Source organism: Pimephales promelas, chromosome 14 (genome assembly GCF_988280905.1).
Source record: "Pimephales promelas chromosome 14, fPimPro1.hap1.1, whole genome shotgun sequence".
NCBI lineage: Eukaryota > Metazoa > Chordata > Actinopteri > Cypriniformes > Leuciscidae > Pimephales > Pimephales promelas.
In genome coordinates, this window is record NC_142782.1 from 31,435,217 (window position 1) to 31,462,311 (window position 27,095).

Consider the following 27,095-nt stretch of genomic DNA (forward strand, 5'->3'; position numbering starts at 1 on the left):
TCAGCCAGACCGACCTCAGCCGGTTCAGACGCAGGCTTATCTTTAGTTGAAGCACTACCTCCAGCTGCACTCTTATCAGGACATGAACGTATTAAATGGCCCGATTTACCACATCCAAAACACTTCATTTTATCAGTGGTAACAAACACAACATATTCAAAATCATCCACACGAAAATTTAGAGCCAAGTCCAATTCCGCGTCATCTTTGATGATCATGAACGCAAATCTCCTGAATGAAACTATGTGTTTCAATAAAGGAGACTCGCACCCGATCGTGATCTTCTTAATCGGTGAAACCAACTTCCCATACCTTGATAGTGCTTGTTTCAAAATATCATCACTGAGAAACGGAGGGATATTTGATATTGTGATTTTTTTTGACGGTAACAACAGCGGTAGAACAGGTGTAAGTATTTCATCAATGATTATGCCTCTCGCAACTACCTCATTTGCTCTTTCCACCGAGTTTAAAAAAATCACGGTCGCACCATTCATTCTGGATGCGGAGAGAATGTTTTGGTGACCAACAATCTCTCCTACACCCAGACAACAAGTTTCTACACTCGCCACGGATACGATCTTAACTCCGTGACGACGTGTTAAAACATCGAGCCCAGTACCAGCCTGAGCTGCCATGCTTTCCAAGAAAGCAGGCAGCACAAATAAACACCACACAAGACAAAAAAACAAGTGAAACAAACAAATTCAAAAGAAAAAAGAAAGAAAAAACGAAAGAAAAAACACAAAGAGAAAGAAACAGATACACGCGCTCAAAATTCACGCTCTCACACACGCTCCACAAACGCCCACGCATGCGCAGAGAGAGAGAGAGAGAGAGAGAGAGAGAGAGAGAGAGAGAGAGAGAGAATGTGTGAGAATCAAAAATGCCCAAGGGAGAAGATTGGTTCAGTGATGTGTTAATAACAGGCTTTTTGACTCATTGATGTGAAGACTCTAATGACCCCTGCGGGACTCTTCATTCACTAAACTCATCCTGCCATTGTAATAGTGCTTCTTATCTCTCGCATTCATTATCCTGCTAATGTAAAGCACTGATCCGTGCCATAACTCACCGGTGTCCTGATTGGTGGAATCTGACGTGGAGCTGCTCTCTGACTTCAGCGCGTTATCTGAGGATATAAACATTCACACATTACATGAAGTCACATGAACACACTGTATTGGCTCTATGCGGCTGATAATGGATGTAATATTGTCTAATGGTCATTTCATGGTCACAAGAAGAAAAAAAAAGTCAGCTAAATCTGACAAATCCTTTCTTCAAGATGTCCTCAAAGCTAAAAATGTTGATAAAATAATATTTTTCAAAAGAATAGATTTATAAAATTGCGGAGATAACTTGCATTTTTAACTATTTATTATTTAAAGAGGTTTGACTCTAATGTGATCGTTATATGTAAAAGACAAAGATTCAATTGTTGCAATAAACAAAAACCGAATTAAAATAATTGTTTACTTTAAAAATGCAAAAAGATTTTGGGGAGGTATGGTTAAGGGTAGTCAATAGTTAATAGTTTCATATGAAAACAATATGTGTGTTTGGCTTCATTCAGAAAGCTAGATATTTGTGTGTTTGGTCATTTCTTTACTGAACTTTCATCATCATTTTAGTAATAATGGCCGGAAACAGGCCGGTTAATCGACACTTCCTGTTGCACGACGTCTTGTGTATCTCATTTAAGGTGGACTGTTTTCCATGTTTGCACACGAGAGACAAATTTTTTGCTTCTAAATTTATACCACATACATAATCAAACTGTTCCCACGGTCCAAAGCCAGACCATCACCAGTCTGACACTAAACTGGTCTGATCCGTTGTAAACCACTCTTCGTCCTGTCTCTCACAAGCCAAGTCTGATCGGGAAATTTACCAAATTTACATGAGTTAAGCACCATATGTCAGAATAATTGAAGAGTTCAGATGCAAAAGCCTCTAAGTGCCATTTGAAATTTTCTTCTAGAATGATCATTTTTATCAAGCTTGTATATTTAAGTTCAGTGATTTCACTTAAATGGCAATGATAATTACCTATTAATTGTTATTTAAGTGAAATTACTGAACTTAAATATACAAGTTTGATAAAAATCATCTTTAAAGAAGAAAATTTCAAATGGCATTTAGAGGCTTTTGCATCTGAACTCTTCAATTATTAATATGATTATTTTTAACCTTTATGATGAAACTGATCTGAGTCTTTAGTTTGATCTGTTATCTCAGCACAGTTCAATCAGTCATTAGCTCAGTCTAAACTATAATCATTACTAATCATTCCTGTATGTCAGTTCTATCACAGCTGGTTTGCTCTGTTTGATCATGGACCGAACAGAGACAAACATTATCGATTTGTCAATTAGTTGAGCCGCTAGTATAAAGAATCAATTTGTATGTGTTTACAGGGTTTAATGGACAAAAAATTATCATGACATGCTATAGTTTAGTTAAAAAAAATAAAAACATTTTTCATTATATATACAGTCACCTCAAAGAAAGTATTTGGATACTTCGTTTTAATTAATTACATTGTTTAAATGTGGTTTAAATGTCCAGATCATTTGGACAAAGTTTGGGATCAAAAATGACAGTAAAGACATTTATAATATTACAAAAATATTTCAAATGAATGCTGTTCTTTGCAAATTTCTGTTTATCAAACAATCCTGAAACATTATGGTTTCTAAACAAATATTAAGCAGCACAACTGTTTTCAACATTGATAATAATCAGAAATGTCCAGAATGATTTATTTCTAAAGGATCATGTGACTGAAGATTGGAAAATTCAGCTTTGCTTCACAGGAATAAATTTAATGTAAAATATATTACACTATTTTGTAATGATATTTCACAATATTATTGTTTTTACTGTATTGTTGATTACATAAATGCATCCTTTGTGAGCAGAAGAAACATTAAAACATCTTTCTGTATATAAGAGTAAAAAATACCAATTTCAGGCATGAAATGGTGTTTATTTCCTCTGAATACCGCACCTGTGTGGCATCCTCTGTGAACGGTTCGTTTGCTGTGTGAAGGATGCTGCTCTGAATCGACGTGCCTGCGGAGGGCGCCGCTGAACAGAGTTTTCTTTGTCTTGCGCTGAGAGGCGTCCTCGTCCTAAACCAGCACAAACATTGAGACACTTATGATGTTTATCCATCACGTATCCAATATCACATAAGTGGCCACCCATATCATCTCAAATCCACACACCTCATTTTTGGTGTTTTGTTTGGAACTGCTGCGGGGCAGACCAGCCCTGCGCCGCACATGAGGGACTTTCTCTCCGCTTTCCAGAGGATATTCATGAGGAACTTCACCTGTCATTTCCTACAAAATGCATGAGCAAACATGAACAAGAAGACTTAAACTGTTTCATTATTAATTTTTATTTTGAATTTTAGTTTTTTAAAAATTGAAGAATGATTGGAACTTTGGCACCATTGACTTCCATAGTATTTGTTTCTTTTCTACTATGGAAGTCAATGGTGCCAAACAACTGTTTTGTTCCAATCGTTCTTCAAAATAACTTCCTTTGTGTTCATCAGAAGAAAGAAACTCATACAGGTTTGCAACAACTTGAGAGTAAGTAAATGATGACAGAATTTTCATTTTTGGGTGGAGTATCCCTTTAATTACATTCAAACTTGAACGTCAATTCTGCATCTTGTTGGTTCCCTCAAATCAAATTAAATTCAGGAATGTAATTGGACTTTAATGTGTGGCTGATGAGACACTGACCGCCTCCTGCAGACACACACGTTTGAGTTCTGCTAATCGAGTGTTGAGCAGCGACTGCAGACTTCTCCTCCGCTCCTGTAGCTCCACCATCCGCTCCGCATGCTGCTTACTGTCCTGCAGCTCTGCAAACACACACACACACACACACACACACACACATCAAGTTAACTCAGATTGAGTCTTTTTTATTGTTTTACACCAGCGTTTGAAAGTTTGGGGTGGGAATGATTTTTATGTTTTTGAAAGAAGTCTTTTTTGCTCACCAAAGCTGCATTTATTTGATCAAAAATACAGTAAAACTGTAATATTGTGAAATATCATTAAAATTATAAAGAACCTTCTATAATATTGAAATAATATTTATTATATATATATATATATATATATAATATTTTGAAATGTATTTTTTTATTTTTTTCAGGATTCTTTGATGACCAGAAAGTTCAAAAGAACAACATTTTGATGTAAATGATGTAAATTTGATGTAAATGTATTTACAGTCACTTTTGATCAATTTAATGCATCCTTGTTGAATAAAAGTATTAATTTATTTTTTTTTAATTGGTGTAAAGGTTATTTTTAAAACTATATTTGAAATTATATATATATACAGTATATATATATATATATACACACACACACACACATATATATACACATATATATACACACACACACATATATATATATATATATATATATATATATATATATATATATATATATATATATATATATGTTCCTAAATTTTTCCCTAGTTAGGAAATTCTTGATTTTTTTTTTAAATGTAATTTCATAGGCAAGAATAGTAATATTTTTTTTTAACACTACATAGTTCAAGTAGTTCTTAAATCTTAAATAGTTTAAATCCTAATCAGTTATCAAGAATAACTGGGAAAGACATGGAAAAGCACTGGTCAAAAAGTGTGATTAAGGGTTACTGGTAACCTGTGCACCATTAACCTTCCCAAATTGGCCACTTTTGTCCTTTTTTACTTGTTAAATAAGATTTAAAGGTGAAGCATGTCATTTCTTGGCACAAAACATTAACAGTAATAAGATTTAGACTCATTATGAAGATCAGCTCTTTGTGAGGATATTTGGTTGCCACAATAACAGACAAAAACAAAACACACACACACACACCCGTCAGACAAACAACTTACAAAGTAAAATTCTTAGAAAGACAGCAAACAAACACACTCAGGCACATGGAGGCACTCACCAGGGCCTGTTATCAGGTGACTTTTGACCTCCATGTCATACGTCTTTTGCATCACCTCACTGCCTCCTGATTGTTAGTTTACCTACAGAGAGACAAGAAAACAAACCACACATTACAATGGCAGAAGACTTAGCTGGATTCTACTCGAATCAGACAAGCGTGTAAATAGCTCGCACGTTTCTTACCTTCTCACGGAGATTGGGACTTGTGGCCATGAAGCAGAAGCTGCTGGGTGTTGCTGCAATACTGAGACCAGCCTGAGGGGGGAGCCACTGCGCTAACGCACGACGCTTCACGAACTTTATGCCCTGAAACACAAAACAAACCATATGAGACACTGGAGACGCCCCACACATAAGAGCTCTCTGAGCCCGACTGAGAGACGGCTTTGAAGACAGACTATCAGATCAATCGCTTATATAACAGGCGAGGTTTAGCAGATGTGCCTGAAATGGATAGCAACTCAGATATGAGTATCTTTCACATGAGAACAATCGGAGAAAGAGTCTCTCAAACAACGAGAAACAATTGAGATATTAAAGAGATTTTCAAGGTTTATTAGCTGTCTATAATTAGCCTGCCATTGTATATTATTATGAATATTGTTGGCTTTTTGGTGAATTGCTTTTTCCACTTTGGATAAAAGCGTCTGCTAATACAAATATTAATCATTGGAGGGAAACCTAAGATTTTATAGCTTTCTCTTGTGCACAAACGAAAAGATATGAGATGTTTTTAGAGCTTTCAGTACATTGTTGTTATTGTTAACTAAAACTAACCTACTATTAAAAATCATTTTCATTAATTGAAATACATAGCAGTGTTATTTTAGTGGGATTCAAATCTTTTATAGTATTTTTTATTTTGAATTAATACAATTATTTATTTAGAATAAATACACATTTATTTATATTTTTGTTAATAAAATAAATTATACATTTTAGACAAATGTATAAACTTAAAAACTAGAAATGGCAACTTAAAATAAAATAAGCTAAACAAAAAGTAAAATTAAATTAAATAAAAATAAAAATAATAAAATGACAAAAGCATTAGCAAAATTACAACAAAAAAATATTTATCATAAATAAATAAAGTTAATTCAAGATATTAATAAATACTATACTATAAAATTATACAAAAAAACTCCTTCAATAGTACAAATTAGGTCAATTTGAGATTTTATATTTTTTTATTTGCACTTTCAAGATGGTTTAGTTGGTCCAAGTCACATTCACATCTGATTTTTCCCCCCTTCAAATTCACATGGAATTGCCTGTGGGAACTCCGGACAGGAAGTGGACTGTGGTGTACAGGAAGTGGCTCGTGAGCCAGGAAACCCGTGCGGGAAACAGAAATGGGAGGCTCAGGCTAACCTATAAAAACAATACGGGCAGAAATCCTCACGCACAAAAACACTCTCAACAGGGCAAGAGTCATTTCCTAGAATCAGCCGTAAACAAGGAGCACAATGAGGAGAAAGGTCGAAAAAACCTCAAAAACTGCATCTCACGCCGTGTCCTGTCTGCAACCTAAATAAACGTCAAGAAACCCAAATGTTTTCGGCTTTAACGCCCAGTGGTGATCTATTCTTCACAATGCAGTTTTTCAAGCACAACCATCAGGAAGTAGTTATTATCTCGGCTGCAGGAGATGGGCGGCTCTGTCATTGAGAGCGCATGAATGATGGGTGTCTCTGAAAAATGTAAAAGGTTATAATTATAAAGCGGATCAATAGAGTCAGAAATAACTTGGAGAAAATGGTAGCAGATGAGTGAAGCACCCGTCGTAATTAAAAAAAACAATAGAACAGTGCAGTTATTGTGTGTCGTCATGACCTAATCGTGCCCGTCACACACACTCGAGGGTCAAGGGAGGACAAATAAAAGCGAGAGGGCCGATAAACGTAACACAAATATGTGCATGTTGCTAGAGCAAACACAACGTCTTTGCCTGTCTCGGTTTGCCTAGTGTTGGGTTTCAGCTAATGGAGTCACGCTGTTGATAAGATCCCTGATCCTGCTGGTGCCCTGCATTGAGGAGATGTTGAACGACTCGAGTCTTCCAGCAACGTTTGCCAGCTTTCACTGTAGCGCTCACCTAATGGCCAAATGTTTTGATGAAACCTTTTTCACAATATTTCTCCATTCCAAGTTATTTCTCATAACAGCAGCATATGTTGATCTCATTTCCCTATTGAAAGAGGCCATGTTTTTAAAGTCTACATTTTGATTTTGGGCTCTGGTAAAAAAAAAATAGTTTTGAATGTTCAAAAACTCCCATATTTTTTCCCATATTCTCCATTGTTGCAGCACCTCATTTCCCAGTCTGTCAGTAATAGTATGATTAGTTCCTGTCTTATGAAGTCCCTCCTTCCGAAAAACACAATCTGCTCTGATTGGTCGGCTGGACCAGTGTGGTGTGATTGGTCCACCGCTTTGAGCGCATTTCAGAAATGTCACGCCACTTACTTTTAGTTTCAACACACCTTCTAACGCAACTCAAATTGAGCGGGAATAATCTACCTGAGGAATATTGTGATGTGAAAACTCAATCGACTACAATCGAGGCATTTCAGGAGATCAGAAACAGTGTGCACTGATAGAAGAACTCGCTTTGGAGTGACTTTGTGTTTTGTAACTTTGTAAACCTTTTTCATGCTCAAAAAGCAATATTCTTTAGTGGTGTTTGCTAAAGAAAAAAATCTCTATTACTATTGGAAATGGATAGCAACTCCTCAGATTATTTGGTCCTGGAGGAATTTGATGAGAAATGAGTTCATGGTGAGATTTTGAGTTTCGAAACTTTTGTATCTTAGCCAAACGCATCTGTTTGAGACATTGAGACCTCTAGGAGACTTTCTCTTGAAGTCTTTTTCACTTGAGAAAAATCCGAGAAAGAGACGTCTCAATTGATGAGAAACAAATGAGATATAGAGATCTCCAAAAGTCCATTCATCAATGAGAATCAAATGAGATATTAAAGGGTTAGTTCACCCAAAAATGAAAATTGAGTCATTAATTACTCACCCCCATGCTGTTCCAACCCCGTAAGACCTTCGTTCATCTTCGGAACACAAATAAAGACATTTTTGATTGAATCTGAGAGCTGGATCAGTCCTAGATAGACTGCTTAAGGGACTGGCTCTTGACGGCCCATAAAGTCATTAAAGAAAAGGTTTAAATATTCCATGTGCCTACAGCGGCTCAATTATAAGTTTATCAAGCGACGAGACTACTTTTTGTGCGAAAAAAACATAAATAACGACTTTATTCCACTATTCCATTACTTCCTTATGGGCGCATGCGCGAGAACTGAGACGAGGACGTTCTCATTCGTCTACTTCTTGTTACCGGCTGCTCACCGCTTAGGAGTTTTACCGCCACCTACCGTATAAAATGATGATCCATATATAAGGTGCTCCGGATTATAAGGAACACTGTCGTTTTTTGAGAAGATTAAAGGCTTTTAAGTGCACCTTATAGTGCGGAAAATACGCAAATTGAAAAGCGTATGTACAGCGCGCATCTTCCTCTGCTTGTAAACAGAAAGTTTTGCGCTTCCAGCTATATCAGCACATCATCTTATACGGTAGGGGGCGGTAAAACTCCTAAGCGGTGAGCAGCCGGTAACAAGAAGTAGACGAATGAGAACGACCTCGTCTCAGTTCTCGCGCATGCGCCCATAAGGAAGTAATGGAATAAAGTCGTTATTTATGTTTTTTTCGCACAAAAAGTATTCTCGTCGCTTGATAAACTTATAATTGAGCCGCTGTAGGCACATGGAATATTTAAACCTTTTCTTTAATGACTTTATGGGCCGTCAAGAGCCAGTCCCTTATGCAGTCTATGGAAGAGTGATCCAGCCCTCAGATTCAATCAAAAATATCTTTATTTGTGTTCCGAAGATGAACGAAGGTCTTACGGGGTTGGTACAGCATGGGGGTGAGTAATTAATGACTTAATTTTCATTTTTGGGTGAACTAACCCTTTAAAGAGATTTCCAAAAGTCATTTGTACAGTATTAAAGAGACACCTCTGGAAAGATGAATGTGTATTTAAAATGGGTCATTTATGTTTATGTCATAAATTATTTTTGAATTTGGAGTTTACTAGACTAAGAAAAGCCAGAAATAGTATTTTTGGCTTATGTGGATGAAAGACAACAACTCCCAGAATGCATTTGCTTCACTTCCCTAGGAGGCCACGCCTACCGGTAACAGAGCGCTGTAGTTAAACAACAAGTCTAGGCTACTAGTGAGTCTTTGTGATGAATCTGCCCGAAAATGTGTTTTGAGATTGCCCAAAATGTCCGGGATTCGGCTTTTGCGTTCTACAGTCGGCATTCATTATGTTTACTGTGGCGAGCGGGACAAGGCGCAAAAACTACATTCAGATTCACCAATCGGAATGAATTCAGTTAGATTGAACAATGAATGTAAACAATGAATGGCGGCTGCAGAAAGCAAAAGCTGAATCCTGGACATCGACGGCCGGACATGTCAAGGGAAAAGAGGATGGTAACCCCTACTACTCAGCTTTCTCCACAGAACAAGAGCCTGCTAGCTTAGCTTCCAAAAAAACATGGCCGACACTATGTGTTCATTCTGTGAGTGAGATCCTCCCTCAATGGGCGAGTTGAGAACATGCGGGACAGACCCTACTATTTAGCCTCTGGCCAAAGAAATCCTCTGATGATGCAAAGTAATGATTTTCCAGACAAAAAATACATAAATCTCTCATCTCAGGGGGATATGAGGGTGGAAAGCATGATAATTCGAAAATACTACTAATACAAAGCTTAATGCTAAATCCTGAAGTATCCCTTTAAGGGCACCCTACCAACCCACCAAACACCCTTGAATCCGTATTGCAACATAGCAAGACAACCAAACACCACTCACATTGTCATTTAAAAATATAACAATCTAGGATAAATTCAGATTTTGCAAACCAGCATTAATTTAGGGACTATAAATATGCACTAGACAAGCTGTGCATGTGTTTGTGTGCAAGTGTGTGATTCACCAAATGTCATGACAAATGTTCTGCGGTCCTCGCAAGGTTTGCCAGCATTCCACTCTCTCATGTCGGAGCCTGTATTATCACTTCTGTTCAGATGTTCATGAAAGCACAATCTGTCCATTTTTTAGCCTTCCCGCATTCATTCCTCTAACCATCTCTCTTTTTTTCCTCTGTAAACGTGTTGCCTAATCCTGAACATGTAAAGGGACCATATTGTATGATTTTTAGGCACTTGATAACATTTTTTCCTCAGAAGATTTTCCCCAAATTTATATCTTTAATTCTATCTCATATGTATACACACACACACACACACACATATATAAATTACCAGTCAAAAAGTGTAGAAGACATTTTTAAAGTTTAGAAAGAAGTCTCATATGCTCACCAAGACAGCATTTATTTGATCAACAATATAATAATATATTTTTAAAAATAATGATTTACTTATTTCGCTATTAATTTCTGTGATATACATGTGAGCGTATACAGTCATGTAAAAAAAAGTACTCTTTGAATTTTTGGTTTTACGTATTTGTCGTTTTAGAGATATTACGTAAAAAATCTGGTCCATAGCAGGTCTTAAAATTAGCTAAATACAGCCTCAGATGAACAACAACACATGACATATTACACTGTCATTATTTATTTAACAAAAATAAAGACAAAATGGAGACGCCATGGGTGACAAACTGAGTACACCCTGATTTAATTGCTCGTAGAAACACCTTTAGCAATCGTTTTCTATTTGACTTCATCAGTCGCTCACATCATTGTGGAGGAATTTTGGCCTGTTCTTCTTGTTTATCGAGGTTTGAGAACATTTGTTTATGCACAGCTGTTAACAGTCTTGTCTTTAATTGGGTCAGTACAATCTTGATTCGTTTCTTTTTCAGCCATTCTGGTGTAGATTTGCTGGTGTTCTTTTTTGGGATCATCATTGGGTTGGGTCTTTGGGATAGCATGCTCCAATTTCGGACAAGCTTTAGCTGTCGGACATATGGCCTTATTTGACTCTAGAGTACTTTAGTATACAGAGGAGTTCATGAGATCCTTTGGTCCTGTGGCTGCAAAACAAGCTCAAAACATCCATCCCCCCTCCATCAGCGTGATGGACTGCTATGAGGTCTTTGTGCTGATATGATGTGTTTGTTTTTTTGTGCATTATGGCCAAATATCTCCACTTTGGTCTCGTCTATCCAAAAGACATCGTTCCGAAAGTCTTGCAGTTTGCACGTTTGGAGGCTTTCTCCTGACAGCCCTTCTAAACAAGCCATACTTGATCAGTTATTGAACTGCCATTGACTTTAACATTTAGGGCCTGTAGAGTCTCAGATGTACTTCTTGTTTTGCAGTTTCTCTGAGCAGTGCACAGTCTGACCTTGGGGACGTCCACTCCTGGGAAGACTGGCGACTGTCTTGAATGTTTTCCACTTGTGAATAATCTTCTCTACTGTAGAATAATTGAATAATGTAGAATAACTTCAGAATGTTTGCAAATGGCCTTAACCTTACCAGATTGATGGCAGCAACAATTGCTTCTCTAAGATCATTGCTGACGTCTTCCCTCCTTGGCATAGACCAACGCCACTTTTGCGTCATCGAAGGGTAACGCCCCCTTTTGGGGGAAAACACCTCTATACTGTCTATGGGAAAACATACGGATTCCCATGAGAACAGAACTTGCACTAGATCTGCAAAGTTTCTTGATAGCAAAAATGGCACAAACTTAAAGAAGCTAACGTTACTGAATACGGGGTTACAGAGGTGTCCCTTTGAAATGGTCGAAAACTGGATTAATGACCCCACACAGCGGCCAAATATGGACTATTCAGACATCTAACGTTACCACTATCTCGTGGAATCACCAAGTAAGTAGCCTTTTTTATTTATTCATTTATCATTTACACACTCACTGTAGCCTATGACAAACTACTAGACGATGAGGCCATGTCACTTGGATCATATTTAACTTGATTTAAGCTATTGACAGTTTTGTTGCCGACTAGCTATTAGAAAGACTAAGCTGTTAGCAGCTAACGTTACCTTATTAGACTATGTCAATAGCTTAAATTAAGTTAAATATGATCCATTCATCGTCTAGTTTGTCATACTGTGAGTGTTAATGAAAAAAAAGGCTACGTACTTGGTGATTCCACGAGATAGTGGTAACGTTAGATGTATGAATAGTCCATATTTGGCCGCTGTGTGGGGTCATTAATCCAGTTTTCGACCATTTCAAAGGGACACCTCTGTAACCCCGTATTCAGTAACGTTAGCTTCTTTAAGTTAGTGCCATTTTTGCTATCAAGAAACTTTGCAGATCTAGTGCGAGTTCTGTTCTCATGGGAATCCGTTTGTTTTCCCATAGACAGTATAGAGGTGTTTTCCCCCAAAAGGGGGCGTTACTCTTCGATGACGCAAAAGTGGCGTTGGTCTATTGTGTTAACACACATCTGAATGATTAGCAGCACCTGTCTGCTACATAATTGCTAAAAAGAAAGGGTGTAGGCTACTTAGTTTGTCACACATGACTTCTCAATTTTGGCCTAGTTTTTGCTAAATAAATAATGACACACTGTAGTATATCATGTGTTGTTGTTCATCTGAGGTTGTTTTACCTTAAAGACCTGCTACGGACCAGATGATTTTTTTTTTATGTCCTGATTTAAAGAGGGTGTACTTTCTTTTTCACTTGACTATCTATCCATCCATCCATCTATATATGTTAATGAATAATGGTTGTGCCATGATAAGCTGTAACAGACATCATTCTTTCGATTTCCCCCTCTTTTTCCTTTGTCTCTCATCCTTACAATCATGACCTTGATGTTTCACATAACATCAACAATTTCAAACTGAAACAGAATGGCTATTTTTTTTCTCAGGACTGCAGAATTGTCTCCTCTGGGAACACAGTCTACTGAATCTTTCCTTCTTGCAGAAAGCGCTGAAGTTGGTGGTCAGCAGGTTTTTTTGCTCCCTGGACTCTCTGCGACCTCTCTGATCTCAATGGTATCTGACAGACGCGTTCTCTACTGTTCCGTGCCTTCGTTAATTAATCTCACGCTAACGAGGAAGTGTGGACACCGCTGCGTTTCCACATCACCGGACAGCACCGAAACCCTCTTGCTTTCTTCACTGCAAAACTAAATGTGGACAACTCGAAAGACAACTACACTCAGTCAAAACAGGTTTTTCTAAACCAGAAAATCATAGAAACTTGGGGATTGGCTCTTTTAGGCCATTGATCAACTACCCAGGAACCACTCAGAAAGCCCTAGCAACATGCTAAAAAAAAGACTCCAAACTCCCTAGCAACCCCTGGCTACAAACTACAACACCCTAATATGGTGGAAGTGAGATTTGCATGGATAAACATCACTCAAATGTTCTGCAAAAAACATAAAGATTCATTTATATTTATCTACATCTTAAAATGTCATTTTCTACATGTAGAATTAAAGAAAGTGAGAGCACCAAAATCTGGCAGTCCTAACTTTCGCCTGAGGTCATCCTGATTCAGATAATGGTGCTAAACAGATGCATGTATGGCTTTGCTCTTCCACATGAAGGTCAATGGGGACCAAATGGCATGAGCTGAAGTATCTGCATGTCCTGACACCTTAAGAGTAAAGGTCTAAATGGTGTCTATTGCTCATCAAGACATAGCTCTGACCAAAATAAAAACAAACCAACAAAACAGAACGGACTAACACATTCCTAGACATTTAGAGGTTTCCACCGCAGACAGTATTTCCCAAGATCCAAAATTATCAACATTTCTCTTTTGAGTAAGACAGAGTTGGCTTGGTAAACCAAGTATGTTATTTTGTTCAAGCAACATGCAAATTAATGGTCAAGTATGTTCTTTTTACATCTCTAGTGGCACCAAATGGAACTGCACACATAATGATTGTTTTAAATATATACTAATAACTTAAAAAGACATATATTTAATAATTTTTTTGACTTCCTTTTTTGTCAAGACAAACTTTAAGTTGGCTTGTGAAAGTTTGGACCAGAAAGTTTGAAGAAGTTTAGGTAAGTAGGTCTAAAGTTTAAATTAGTTTGAATTTTAAAGTAGTTTGAAGTTTAAATTAGTTTAAAGTAGCTTAAAGTTTAAAAGTATAGTTTGAAGTAATTCAAAGTTGCTACGGTGTTTCTAGTGGGTTGCTAAGGTGTTTTGGGTGTTTCTAGGTGGTTGCTAAGCAGTTATTAAGGTTTTTGGGTGGTTGATAAGGTGTTCTGTCTGGTTGCTAGGCAGTTGCTAATGTATTTTGCTTGGTTGCTAGGCGGTTCCTAAGGTATGTTCAGTGGTTGCTAGGGTGTTCTGATTAGTTGTTAGGCGGTTGCTAGGGTCTTCTATGTGGTTGCTAGGTTGTTTTAGGTATTTTGGGTGGATGCTAGGGTGTTCTGGGTGGTTGTTAGGGTGTTCTAATGTATTTTTGGTGGTCACTAGGCGGTTGCTAAGGTATTTTTGGTGGTTGCTAGGGTGTTCTAATGTATTTTGGGTGGTTGCTAGGGTGTTCTAATGTATTTTGGTCAGTTGCTATGGTGTTGCTAGGGTGTTCCAAGATATTTTGGGTGGTTGCTAAGGTGTTGCTAGGGTGTTCTAAGGTATTTTGGGCGGTATTTTAAAACTCGTATTTTATATCTATATAGTCATTTTAAGTCAAAAATTTATAAAATATTTTTTAATTATCATCAGTTATGTATTAACAGCCAAAAAAGGACACACTTATTACAGCTTTTGTACAGCTATAAGCAGTACAAAACCAATCAAATTCCAGTTAGCTCTCTACTGATTTGATCTGTTGTATAAATCATCACTGTAGAAGCATTTTTTCTCTTTGGTTTTATATTCCAGGACATGTGGTATGTATGCAGTAAACTGTTGCCACTTTGGCCTGACCGCATGTTTCTATGTTTAATTGCCAGCAAGTCTCTCCAAGACCAAATTCACAGCGTTAGTGACCACATTTTGCCTTGAGAGCCTTGGAGTTTCCTCCATAATGCACACGAAAGTGCAGTGAAAAGAAAGCAAACCAACTTCCGAATCCCATGAGGCTTGTGTTCATTTGTCTCAGTTTTCCTCAAGCATGAATCAGGTCTTGGCCTTTATGTGCAGGTCAGGTGATGCCAGTGAACCTTCCGGTCATGCTGAACCTTTGGCCCAGTTTATAAAGGAAACATTGGCCGCTGAACGTTAACTGAGCGTTTACATCACGCACCATGCGGCTACATCTGCTGAGCTTCCTGGTCATGTACAACTCAACCAGTCAGAGGGCTCTCCCAGGGGTCTCCAAAGGAAACAGTTGGTTCACACCTTGATGCTCTTTGCTTCTCACCACACCAGCACCTTGATGAGATCCCATATCCTTCTCTTCCTCACCACTCTGAAAAATCTGTTGTGCCTCCACCCCCGTCCGTCTCCTCTCAGCAGGCGGAGCAAAGGCCACATTTCCTCTGACTGGCAGCAACAACAGCTCCGGCTGAGCGGAGTCAGGACGGCTGCAGACAGCAGATGGACTCAACATATGAACCAGCACCCCCCATTTCAAAATCTCCATCAGAACCTAAAGCAAAGATCACGCATTACAAAACAGGAATGTTGGTGGAGTGATAGAAGCTGACAATATTTTGAGACATTTCACGGGTCAATTCTTCTGCAGCCGGGCATTGCAATAGTCCTCTTGGATGGCGATTTCATAATGAAGATTATACATACATTTTGGGACACATTCAAGACGTTTATCCCCTTGACGCCTGAATTCATTTACAATTAAATTAAAAAAAACAGGCATTGGGGGAATCTCGCCTGCAGTCTGAATGGAAGAGGTTTGATGCAAATTCGCGACAGTCGGCGTTAAGGGGTTAAAATGTACCAAAATATTTCTGTCAAGTAAAAGCTGTTCTTTTGAACTTTCTATGCGTCAAAGAATCCTAAAAATAATTATTTCAGTTTCCACAAAATATTAATCACAGTTTTGTATTTTTTTTTTCCTGTGGTGCAAAATTTCCAGCAGTCTTCATCAGATGATCCTTCAGAAATCATTCTAATATGCTGATTTTTTAACTATACAAATGTCGACTACAATTCAGATTTTCCGCCAGTGTTTTCTCCCTATTTACGATTCTTTGCAGCCTTTAGCCGCTGCCTACGAAGCACTGTATCCTTCGCTGGAAACCGGAAATAAAATAAAAAGCTACTCAAATGCCTTGATTTAACTAAGGCCTGACCTCTGTGAATCCAGGCCTTTGAATTCTTGCACATGGGAACAATGTAAAAGTTTTCCAAGAAGTATTTCCTACTAAAGCAAGGCAGTATTTTGGCGCTTTTTCACACAGTACCAGCTCGACTCGACTCGGCTCGGCTTTGTTTGGTTTTCCACTGTGTAAAAGTTGTACCTGTACCCGTTTTCGGGTATTTTTTTTTTTGTATCACCTCCGGCGAGGTTCTGCGCGAGCTAAGGCGATACTAAAATGTGACATAAAAACAATGCCGACTGCTGATTGGTCAGAGAGAATCGTCACCATTCAGTGCGTCATCATTGCGCGCGCCAGATGGAGTATCCAGAAAATCCCCGCCATTTTTAAATAGCTTGGCCAGAGATAATTACTAAATTTACTACTGTTATTATGGCAACTCGGAAGAATACGCCGTGGTCAAACGAGGAGGTGCAGACTTTCGTTTGATTGGTTGCCGAAGAGAGGATCCAGCGAGAGCTTGATGGGGCAACGAGGAATGAAAGGCGTCGTGTTGCTATGACAACAGGGTACTATTAATGGCGGTACTGTCTGCAATGGAAAAGGGTGCAAAAAGCGAGCCGAGGCGAGTTGAGTCGAGCTGGTACTGGTAATGGAAAAGCGCCATTAGACTCTGGTAAGTGTATTAGAGCCCGACCGATAAAGGATTTTGAAGGCCGATACCAATACATAGTGTTGTCAAAAAACTCGGTACTTCGGTACCAAGTCGGTACTAAAAAAAAAAAATGTTACGGTACCAGCTTTTCTAGGTACCGAATACCAGGTTAATCCAGTTCTAGACGCGCTGTCTGAAAGGTCCTCTTCGTAACGCTGATATGGCTGTCTCTCTGAATCCACTTGTTGACACGAAAGGAGGAAAGAGCCACATATGGAAATATTTTGGATTAGGCTAATGTCACGTTGCCATAAGAGGCCGATTACATGCAAATTCGCAATTTCAAATATAGGCGCGAGGCAAGCGCGCTCATAATAAAAACTCGTTGCATAGCAACGACAGACGCCGCGTGAGAGCAAGCGCTTTGGAAAGAATAAGCACGCGCAAAAATATAATAAAAAACACGCGCGATATGTGAACGGCCTCTAAAGTGCTTTCGGGGTAGTTTTACGAGTACATGAGCACAGTATCCACCCGACACCAGAGTACTACTGGTATTAGTATCGATGCATCCCTATTTATGTCATTTAATGTCAGTGCTAGTTCTAGGCGTATTCTTGCCTTTATAACTCAGCAGTTTTAAAAAACCTTTTCAAAATTAAATATGAATGCAGTTTTAGATTAAATAAAAGTACAGTCAAATCAAATAAAACATGTTTTTTCTCCTGTAGCCTATAGTTTGCTAATGCTACAATAAGATACCATTTATCAACATTAGCTACTTCACATCAACACATTGAGTGAACAATATATTTTTACAACATTAATTAATGTTTGTAAATGTTATTTAATAGAAACACTTGATTGTTCATGTTTGTTCACTTCATTCATTGTGCATTAAATAAATGTTAACGGATTAGAACTTTACAAACAACTTTAAAAATGTGTTAGTGTATACTATTGTTTATTTTAGGTCATTTTATCTAATTTTTTTCTAAAGTGTTTATAATGCAAATGTACAGTTTCCATACTTTTAACCGTGATAAACACTTAAATATATGTAAATTTAAACTAAGCTTTGGTACCGAAATTGGTACCGAGAACCGTGAATTTTTACTGATATTGGTACCGAATACTGAAATTTTGGTACCGTGACAACACTACCAATACATATATTTGTTGGTTTTAAAATCCGATATATCGGCCGATATTATTTTTTTTTTATTTTTTTTTATTTCAGAAACGCACAACAAAATATTGAGTTAAGATAACTGATGGGGATGTTCTTTTAATAGTTATTAAAGCAATGTATGTCTCGTGACCAACTCACAATGAACACACTTCACCGATTATCTCACTCACGGATAACTGGTTCTCTCTGCCAAACTCTGGCTGGATCAGCAGGTTACAGGATGTGTGGCGCGTTATACACGAGTGTTGCCAACAGGGACGGTGTAGAGTGCCCTTTGGTGGACAAACTATACAACTCCAACACTCATGACATGGTTGAAGCGTGATTCGTTCCTTTTTATTTTATTTTTGAAATATTAATTTATCGGCCATTATAACTGCCGATACCGATGTTTTAGAAAATGCCTAATATCGGCCGATAATATCAGTCTGCCGATATATCGGTCTGGCTCCAAAATATGTATCTATAGCAGACTGGTGGGACTGGCCTTGGGCGGCATCCTGCCCAGTGCATTATGGGGTCAATTTGGCAAAAGGGAATTCATCACCTTTTTTCAGATAGCACCGATTTCAAAACATTTTCACCCTTCTACCGCATAGGCAGGCAAGTTTTACTGAAAGCCCTTTAAGAGATGTGCACACAAATATCCTGTATGGTTAAAACAGAACACAATGCTTATCAGAAGATGCACACGTTGCCTCTGCATGTTTATCAACATAAACAGAAATGATAAGTGAAGCATGTTGAACATGCAGAAATGGTGTGAGCGTGCCCAATTTAGTGTGAAGGTGCGCTGGCACAATCAGGACCAGCTGCATTCATGCTCAAGGGTCATGTTTGGTCATGATGCTGGTTTCATCATACTGCCGGATCAGCAAAGTCGAAACATCCAAAAATGTAGGCTATTCCTTCCACTAGCACGGTTAGTCCTCACTGTCCACACAGACCACCAATGCAAACTAAGCAACGAGTGATTGCATAACAACTATGAGCTCATTACCTTATGACCTTGCACATTTGCAATAATAATGTTCAAAAGTTTGGGGTCAGTATGATTTTTTAAAAAGAAATTAATTTTATTCAGCAAGGATGCATTATAATAATCAAAAGTGATAATACAAATATTAATAATGTTATTAAAAAAAACTATTTCAAATGAATTTCATTCTTTTTAACTTTATATTCATCAAAGACTGCAATTTCTCATAACACGAGAAACGTTTCTTGAACAGCAAATCAGCATATCAGAATGATTTCTGAAGGATCATGTGACTGGAGTAATTGTTCTAATTGTTTTAAAATGTATTCAAATAGAAAACTGAACACAAACGTTTGCAGAAGTCTTAAAGGTACAGTAGCAAGCCTGGTTTTAATGTTTTAATGATCATAAAGAGGCTGATAAAGGGTAAAAAAAATAACTAAATCATCATAGTTTTGAGGGAAACAAATCTTTATTAACATTCTAAAAATGCAACAACAACAAAAAGAAGTCAATGACTGTTTTAAAATAATTCATAATAAGGGAAAGAATAATAGTGTGTGTACCATTAGCTAATTTAATCATTTTACATTTAGCAAACATCTATTAAGTAACCGTGATTCATGCTGGTTGCCTCAAGAAAAGAAAATACTTAACATGATGGCACACAGTCATCCTGGCTTCACTTTCCTGATTTTAATCCATGCTGAACACGTTTTTCCAGCTTGCTTGTAAAAAACAACAAACAACAAGTGCACCATCACAATCCCCCACAACCTAATCATGGTCCTATTGTTAGGGCACGGGCGATAAGTGACGCTTTAATCTCACATCCAAAGACCTCTATGCACATAAAACTCTTTCAAGTCAGATGATGGGTAGGAAATGCAGTCCCATGGGGAACAGACCGCAATAACTACCTGTACATCTGGAAGACACATGTTGCACAAACATTCGTCTAAGGGCATCTACAACATCCATCTACTGCTGGGCGGCACACATAAAGCCCTGCCTCTGAGATCTGGTCCACATTGAACCAGAGCCAAAGCATCGTATTAAATAAGCATTCTAGGTAACAACACAAGGAAGACGCCTTCAGAGCACGATTCTGGCAGCAGTGGTGAGCACTACACTGCTGAAGCACATAAAGACCACACAGGGATTGAGAAATCTATCCGAACCATAGTCTCACAACAGTCTAATAACGCTCAGAATCTGAACACTGTGTGTGCAGCAACATTTCTTTTCTGGGCTCCTGATGCTTGAAGAAAATTTACAGCTTTCTTTGATGTCTTTGAACTTGGTAGTGAAAATCTGAGCAATGAATCAATAGAGCAGAGCGCATTAAAAAGGATGACAACTACTTCAGAAACAAGTACACAAGAAAAGCAGCAAAAATGTTGGGGGTTTTTATTGTTAAAGTCGGCATGAAATCAAATTTGACAAATCTTCTTTTTATATGTAATATTTAGGGTTGGGTATCGTTTGAATTTGAACAATTCTGATTCCGATTCCGATTCCTTGTTTCGATTCCGGTTCCTAACGATTCTCGATTCCGATTCTTTTAAGAGGCAGGGTCAAAAAAGTTTAGCTAACCTTGCTAACCAATGGCCTTTCTGAAAGAAATAATCCTTTCTGAAGGAAATCCTTCTGTAAAAATACTCCTTTTGTCACAAATTTTGCATTTTGCCGAGATTTCGTTATTTTTAGAAAAGTGAAGCCACCCTTTGGATCGCCAACGTAAGGTACTCATGTTCGACTCGCGTGGTTATGCCAACACTTCTTCGGTGGTGTTGTTCAGCTGTTTCTTCTTCCGCTCGGCGGACTGTAAATATCGAAACTATAGGAATCGAAATTTTAACTTTTGAACGATTCCGGGAAAAACGAAAAGTTAGTCTCGGTTCCAATCGATACTTGATTCTCGATACCCAACCCTAGTAATATTGTAGTGTTTATTATAAATGATTTATCCGTGCATTTCATTATTTTTTTTAAATTCATGTACCCTTGAAATCTTTAATCAAATAAAGCTTCCCTCCCCCTTCGAAACGACCTCTCTCTCTTTTAATCACGTGAAATGGCAAAAGGGTGCGGCCAGATCCGATCGGTGCACCACCTCTCAGAGAATCGCATTCAAATTGTTTGCAACGCCCAACCTCCAACGATCCAATCAATTCCCCAAGGATGAAATCAAGCCCTGCCCTACATTTTTTCTAATTTCAGAAGCCGTTTCACTTGCATATACGTCACGACAAGGAAAAAATGACAATCTCAACTTCCGTTTCACGCCGACTTTAAATAGAAATAAAGTCAAAATGTAAATAATTATTTTTAGATTTTGGCAAGAGAATGTAATTGACTGCACAAAAATTTGCCGCTAAAGTGTTCTAAACAGGGTAATAATTAATTATTAATGAGGTCATGGATTGCTTTATAATGTTAACCTCCTGTCACTTGCAACCTAAATTTACTTCACTATATTACTATTAAATCCTAATCTAGTCATGACAAATTATATATCGAGACAAGACAAGAGTGCGCCTCAAAAAAATCAACGTCATTACAAGAGTTTCTGACCTTTGTCACAAAAAGTCGACGTACACACTTTTAAGAATTGAAACTTTGGTTTTTAGTGCTAAAAGTTCATAATGAAACATAATTAGTATTTGCCAATAAAAAAGATAAAATTATATTTTAAAAAGTAAGGTAAGAAGTCCTTTAAAAAGTATAATATATTATAGTATATGACATATTTTAGTAGTTATCATAAATTAGGTATCATTTGAAAGCTTACGAACTCAGAAAAACGTTTTGAAATTGAATAGTTACCATAGAAACAGTATTTTTTATTAGGCCCCTCCCATTTTGGGCATCATCTTTCATAATTTATTATCAAAGCCTTTAATCTTGACAAAACACATATTGTCAGAAAGGTCTGAGTCTTGATGTTCCATATTTAGTGACAGAAGTGATATTTGGATAGAAATGTATTAATTTGTTATGGTAGTATGCATACAATTAAATGGCAACGTCATTAATCGGCTGTCGGTGAACATGTCAAACTAACATTCAAAGTCTTCAGATTTTTAGCTTAGGATCAGAGAATTCTTTTAGGATTTGCAAAATTTGTCTCAGACGGCCAAATTACGGCCAAAATCGCTGGCTTAACAACAAATGAGGAGTTGGGGTTAATGGTTTAACAAACCCCGAGGACTAGTAAGTGGCAAGTATCATTTGCCAAGGCTTCTTGAAATATTTAAATAAAATGTTTATTTAAAAGGAAATTACAGAAACAAAACGAGAAGTGCAGATGTATCCAGAAGGAGAGAAATTAAAGGGCATTGAAAACACGAGATAATTATGAGCGGATTAGACCTCAAAGAGAAACACATGGGCTTTAAAGAGACTGGGCTCATTTAAGCAGCTGGAATCATACGGATGCAAATTGGAAACTCATTTGAATATACAAAGCCAATGGGAAGGATTTTGTTTATCCGTGTGTGTGTGTGTGTGTGTGTGTGTGTGTGTGTGTGTGTGTGTGTGTGTGATTGTGTGTGTGAAGGTGATCTCATTCCTTTTCAGATCAATGTTCCACTTCTGACAACTTATAACTGGTTTACACTCATTTCCTCCACTGTAAGTTTCTGAAGTTATGAAAAGATTCAGATTCTGATGTCGAGTCGGTTAATTGTGCACTCTGAGATCATTCTGGGTTGGGCTGGACTGCAGGCGTCAGCTCTTTTGTGCGCTGTACGCCTCACTGCTAAAAGTCACTCCACCCGCCAAAGACAAAACTCACAGAACTCAAAATTTTAATTGAGGTTTTTTTTTTTTTGAACGGGTGCAAAGGTGGAAACCGCCCTGTCCAGAAGTGCTGCTGACAGATAAACAGCTGAAAATGAATGAGCAGGCCTTTTTTTCCAATGTTAAAATATGCAGAGATAACTATTAGTACCCCATTTGTAAGATGATTTAGTTTAAGGGAAGGATTTTCTGTTTGTCCAACTATGCGGTATGGAGGACATTTTTCTTTATTATAACTCAGATTATATTTGTCTGAAAGAAGAATGTCATATACCCCTCAGATGGCTTCAGGTTGAGTAAATCATGGGCTAATTTTCACTTTTGGGTGAACTAACCCTTTAAAGCTACACTGTGTAACTCTTTTAGTTTATTCTTAGCTAAAAAAAACTTAGTTCTTTCAAAAATATATGTGCTCATTAATGTATATTAAAGTATTCTCGTGAGTGTATAATATGCCATTGAAAATACATACGGGTAAGGGGTTCTAATGTCGGTCGCCATGTTGACCCTCCATCTTGAAAGTACATTAGCCAAAGAGGGACATACCCGTTAATTCAAGCTTCGCCTTTTGCGTTTACGTTTGAGTGAACACTCATGGACGAGGTCGAACTGGAAGCCATGTTAATCTTGGACTACATTGGCCACCGTAGGAACTAAAACGAAATCGGAATTGAGAGGAACAGAAACTAATATTCGCTGGATGGTCATAAACCTTTTCACCGCTAGATGGGGGTAAAAATCACACAGTGTAGCTTTAACTGTAGATGAGACTTGCACAAAATGAACACAATTCTTACTTAAAAAGAAGTATTTAGGAGCTGGAACTTAAAAAAGTTAAGGAACCATACCCCAAATAACACATGGGGTGCTAACTAAAGCTATAAAAAAAAACTAGCATCAATAGCACAAGAACTCAACAACTGGACAAAACAGCCTCCAACTCACCATAACTGCTATCAGCATCCAGTGCGGGCGGACCCACAACATGAACACAAGAGCATGCCATTAAACCCCAGTTGTCCCACATGTGGTCACTGGACTCACGCCGATCAGCAATGTCATTCATGTTTGTCACATTAGCTGGCGATCCTATGAGCAGCTGATTATGGGAGATATGGAGCCAGAGTCCAACACTGTTGTCTCGGTGTCCTGATACTGACCCCATAAACACAGCTGAGGTGCTTCTGTGCTGATGGCAAGATGGTGACAGTACTGAGCATTCAACAACATAATTGATCTGAGATGATTTGTCAGATGCAGACAATCTATGCATTATCTCTGGATATTTTCGGATTTGATTAAAATATCTGGATTCTGGATCATTGGAAAGGGCAGATATATCGATGGAAACCATGATCAGCAATGCAACGATTGGCTGTCGTGGCGGCAAGACAGCAATGTAATGACATTATATTAAAAAAACATCATCACACATCTGACGAACTGCTCTGTTCAAAAACTGTTTTATTCAGATCCATAACTCTGAGTATAGAAATAGTACCCTTGATGCTAGCCTTATAAACACTAGGCTACTAATAATTTATTTTTAAATGAAAGTAATCCAGCAATAATTTGGTTATGGTCAATATGAGTTTGTAGGTTATGGGGTCATTGTCAGATTTATAAAATTAAGTATTTCATTTTCAGCAAATTCTTCTTTTAGGACACAAAATTATAAATACATCACAGATTCAGCAGAACAACATTTGCTTAAAATGAGGACGTGAGCAGAAAGTTCATGCTGTACCTATATTAATTAACCTGATTAAATATAAAGACTTAATGCATTAAAACAAGGTTTTGTTTGGTCTTGTTTTTAATGAACTGACTATTCCTGGACTCAAGATACCATGCCTGGTAAAAAAAAAAAAAAAAAAAAAAAAAAAAACATTGTGTGTTTTTGTGTGCGTGTGTGTGTGTCCAAAATGTCCCCACAAGGATAGTAAAACCTGAGATCACCTAGATTGTGGGTATAAAAGCTTATAAATCATATAGAATAAGTTCTTTTGAAAATGTAAAAATGCATAAAGTTTTGTGGGATGGGTAGGTTTAGGGGTCGGGGACAGAATATACAGTTTGGACAGTATAAAAATCATTACATCTAAGAAGAGTCCCCACAAACCAGACCGTGCATGTGCATGTGTGTGTGTGTGTGTGTGTCACAGATGGGGGCTGGTTACCTAGAAACTCTTCAAACACTTCAATAATCTCCTTCAGCACAAAGCAACAACAGACTTCTCCAAGTGACACTCCAGGCAAGTCAACTCAGACTTCACTGGCAGAAGTTATGCCTGGAGTGATGGCTTACAGACAGACAGTTTCATTGAGCTAGAATACTTGTCAGCTATAACTCAAATGATTAAACATTTTATGATTGCAATGACAACTGCTCTGTGCAAAAAAAAAAAAAAAAAAAAAAATCAATATTCTTGCACACACAAAAAAAAAACCCTTGATAAGAATAAGATTACATCAGCTGATCAATATTCGCAAAAGATTTGACAGAATAAAGTCCTTCAAGGAAGTTCACTGCAAACCAAACAATACAAAGATTTTGTGTGTGAAAATCACCACCCTGAAAACGGTAAGTAAATTCTCACGTGCAACCACTCAAAATAGCTAGTGTGTGAAGTCCAAGTCCCATAAGGTCTTGTTAGTGCTGCTGGCCAACAGTCCACCTAGTCCAACAGACACAACACAGCACCTGATAAATTAAATAATAATCCTGTCATCACATCCTCTTCCCTGAAGGCCTGGATTTTCAGCATTCTAATGCACTTGTACAGATGTATCCGGAGCTTATGCCCATCCAAACAGAGGACTGTCATTAAACTTTGTAACATATGAATCATCTCTTTATATTATGCCAGGTAAATAGTGATTATTTAAGAGAAGCAGCAATCACTTCAAGTGCAACAAAACAATTATTAGGCATTTACACTCCTCTTAAAGGGATACTACACTTTTTTTTGTAAGTAGGCTGATTTTACAACTCCCCCAGAGTTAAACAGTTCAGTTTTACCGTTTTTGAATCCATTCAGCTGATTTTCTGATATTTAGACGAATATCAGTAACCAGACAGTTTCTGGTCTCATTGACTTCCATAGTATATTTTTTTCCTACTATGGAAGTCAATGAGACCAGAAACTGTCTGGTTACTGATATTCTTCTAAATATCAGAAAATCAGCTGAATGGATTTGAAAACGGTAAAACTCAACAGGGGGAGTGGTAAAATGAGTCAATTTCCAAAAAAAAGTGGAGTATCTTTTTAACTATAACGTTACCCTTATGAAAAAGACCACAACAAGAAGTCATTATGTCATGATATTATATTGCTATCCAGTCCCCTTACAAAAAAAAACGTTCAACATGATACTTTGATACACCATAGTAGCCTACTAACAAAAATATAGCCTATGGTAATAATTGGCTTGGTGTCATGTAGGCTGTTTGAGAATTCTAATACATTCAGGCTTACTATAGATATGTGAAAAATCTTACCTGCGACATTAAATCTTTAATCCAGTTTCTGCATGAGTTTAATGGGAAGTCAGTCTGGTAACAGTAGTGTCTCAAGCAGTTGTCTGACTCTAAGTTATCCTTATCAGAACAGGTAAGCACCCGGCAACTGGTTTCCTCAATTTTGAGGAGCAACACTCCAGAAAAAAGCAGCTGTCAGTAATGAAATCATTTCACTGACTCAGTTAAAACGGAAAAGTTGCGTGTGAGTGATAAGTTATTAGTCCAATGCTGAGCCATTCAGTCTCTACGACTTCTCGGTGCAGATATCTGCTCTGAACTCAGCGCACTCCGCCGGACCGAACCAAACGCACACACACGGTAAGTCTTCAAGGCTCGGTTTATGAATATTAATTAAGTAATATGACGTACATCGGATAGGCCGTACTGATTGGCTGAGAGGGAGCCGTTGGTAGGCGGGCTCTAGTCTTCGGGGCGAAATAGCGAATCCTGCCTGGCTGTAATTATGAATATTTAATGACATTACGTAACAGGACGCTACAGGAAAGTTACCAAGCAACTATTAATAAAAATTAATATTTATGAGGTAAGCCTTCACCATAGTATGTTAACATGGGGAGATTTCTCGTCACTTAATGACAGTATCGACGGTGTTTAGCTTACATTGCGTTAAAATAATTAATTTAAATAATTAAATATGGGTTTAATATTGCTGTTATTAAAATGTATAATAATAAAAAATAACTTATTTATTAAAAATAAAT

At 37.6% G+C, this 27,095-nt stretch overlaps 1 protein-coding gene across 3 annotated transcripts in view; it reads right to left on the bottom strand.

Moving 5' to 3' along the window:
- ccdc120a (coiled-coil domain containing 120a) overlaps window positions 1–27,095 on the bottom strand; it is a 64,125-nt gene that overhangs the window by 17,012 nt on the left and 20,018 nt on the right. For 2 of the 3 annotated variants that reach the window (XR_016146551.1, XM_039665786.2), the window contains exons 1-7: window positions 26,353–26,680; window positions 5,172–5,294; window positions 4,987–5,068; window positions 3,762–3,883; window positions 3,234–3,350; window positions 3,014–3,137; window positions 1,076–1,132 (exon numbers count right to left, since the gene is read on the bottom strand). Coding sequence is in view for 2 of the 3 variants with exons in the window: in XM_039665786.2 (XP_039521720.2) it covers window positions 1,076–1,132; window positions 3,014–3,137; window positions 3,234–3,350; window positions 3,762–3,883; window positions 4,987–5,038 (472 nt within the window). In the remaining variant the exon portion in view is untranslated. Of the gene's footprint in view, window positions 1–1,075; window positions 1,133–3,013; window positions 3,138–3,233; window positions 3,351–3,761; window positions 3,884–4,986; window positions 5,069–5,171; window positions 5,295–26,352; window positions 26,681–27,095 lie in introns of those variants that run through there. The other variant, XM_039665797.2, reaches the window with a different exon arrangement.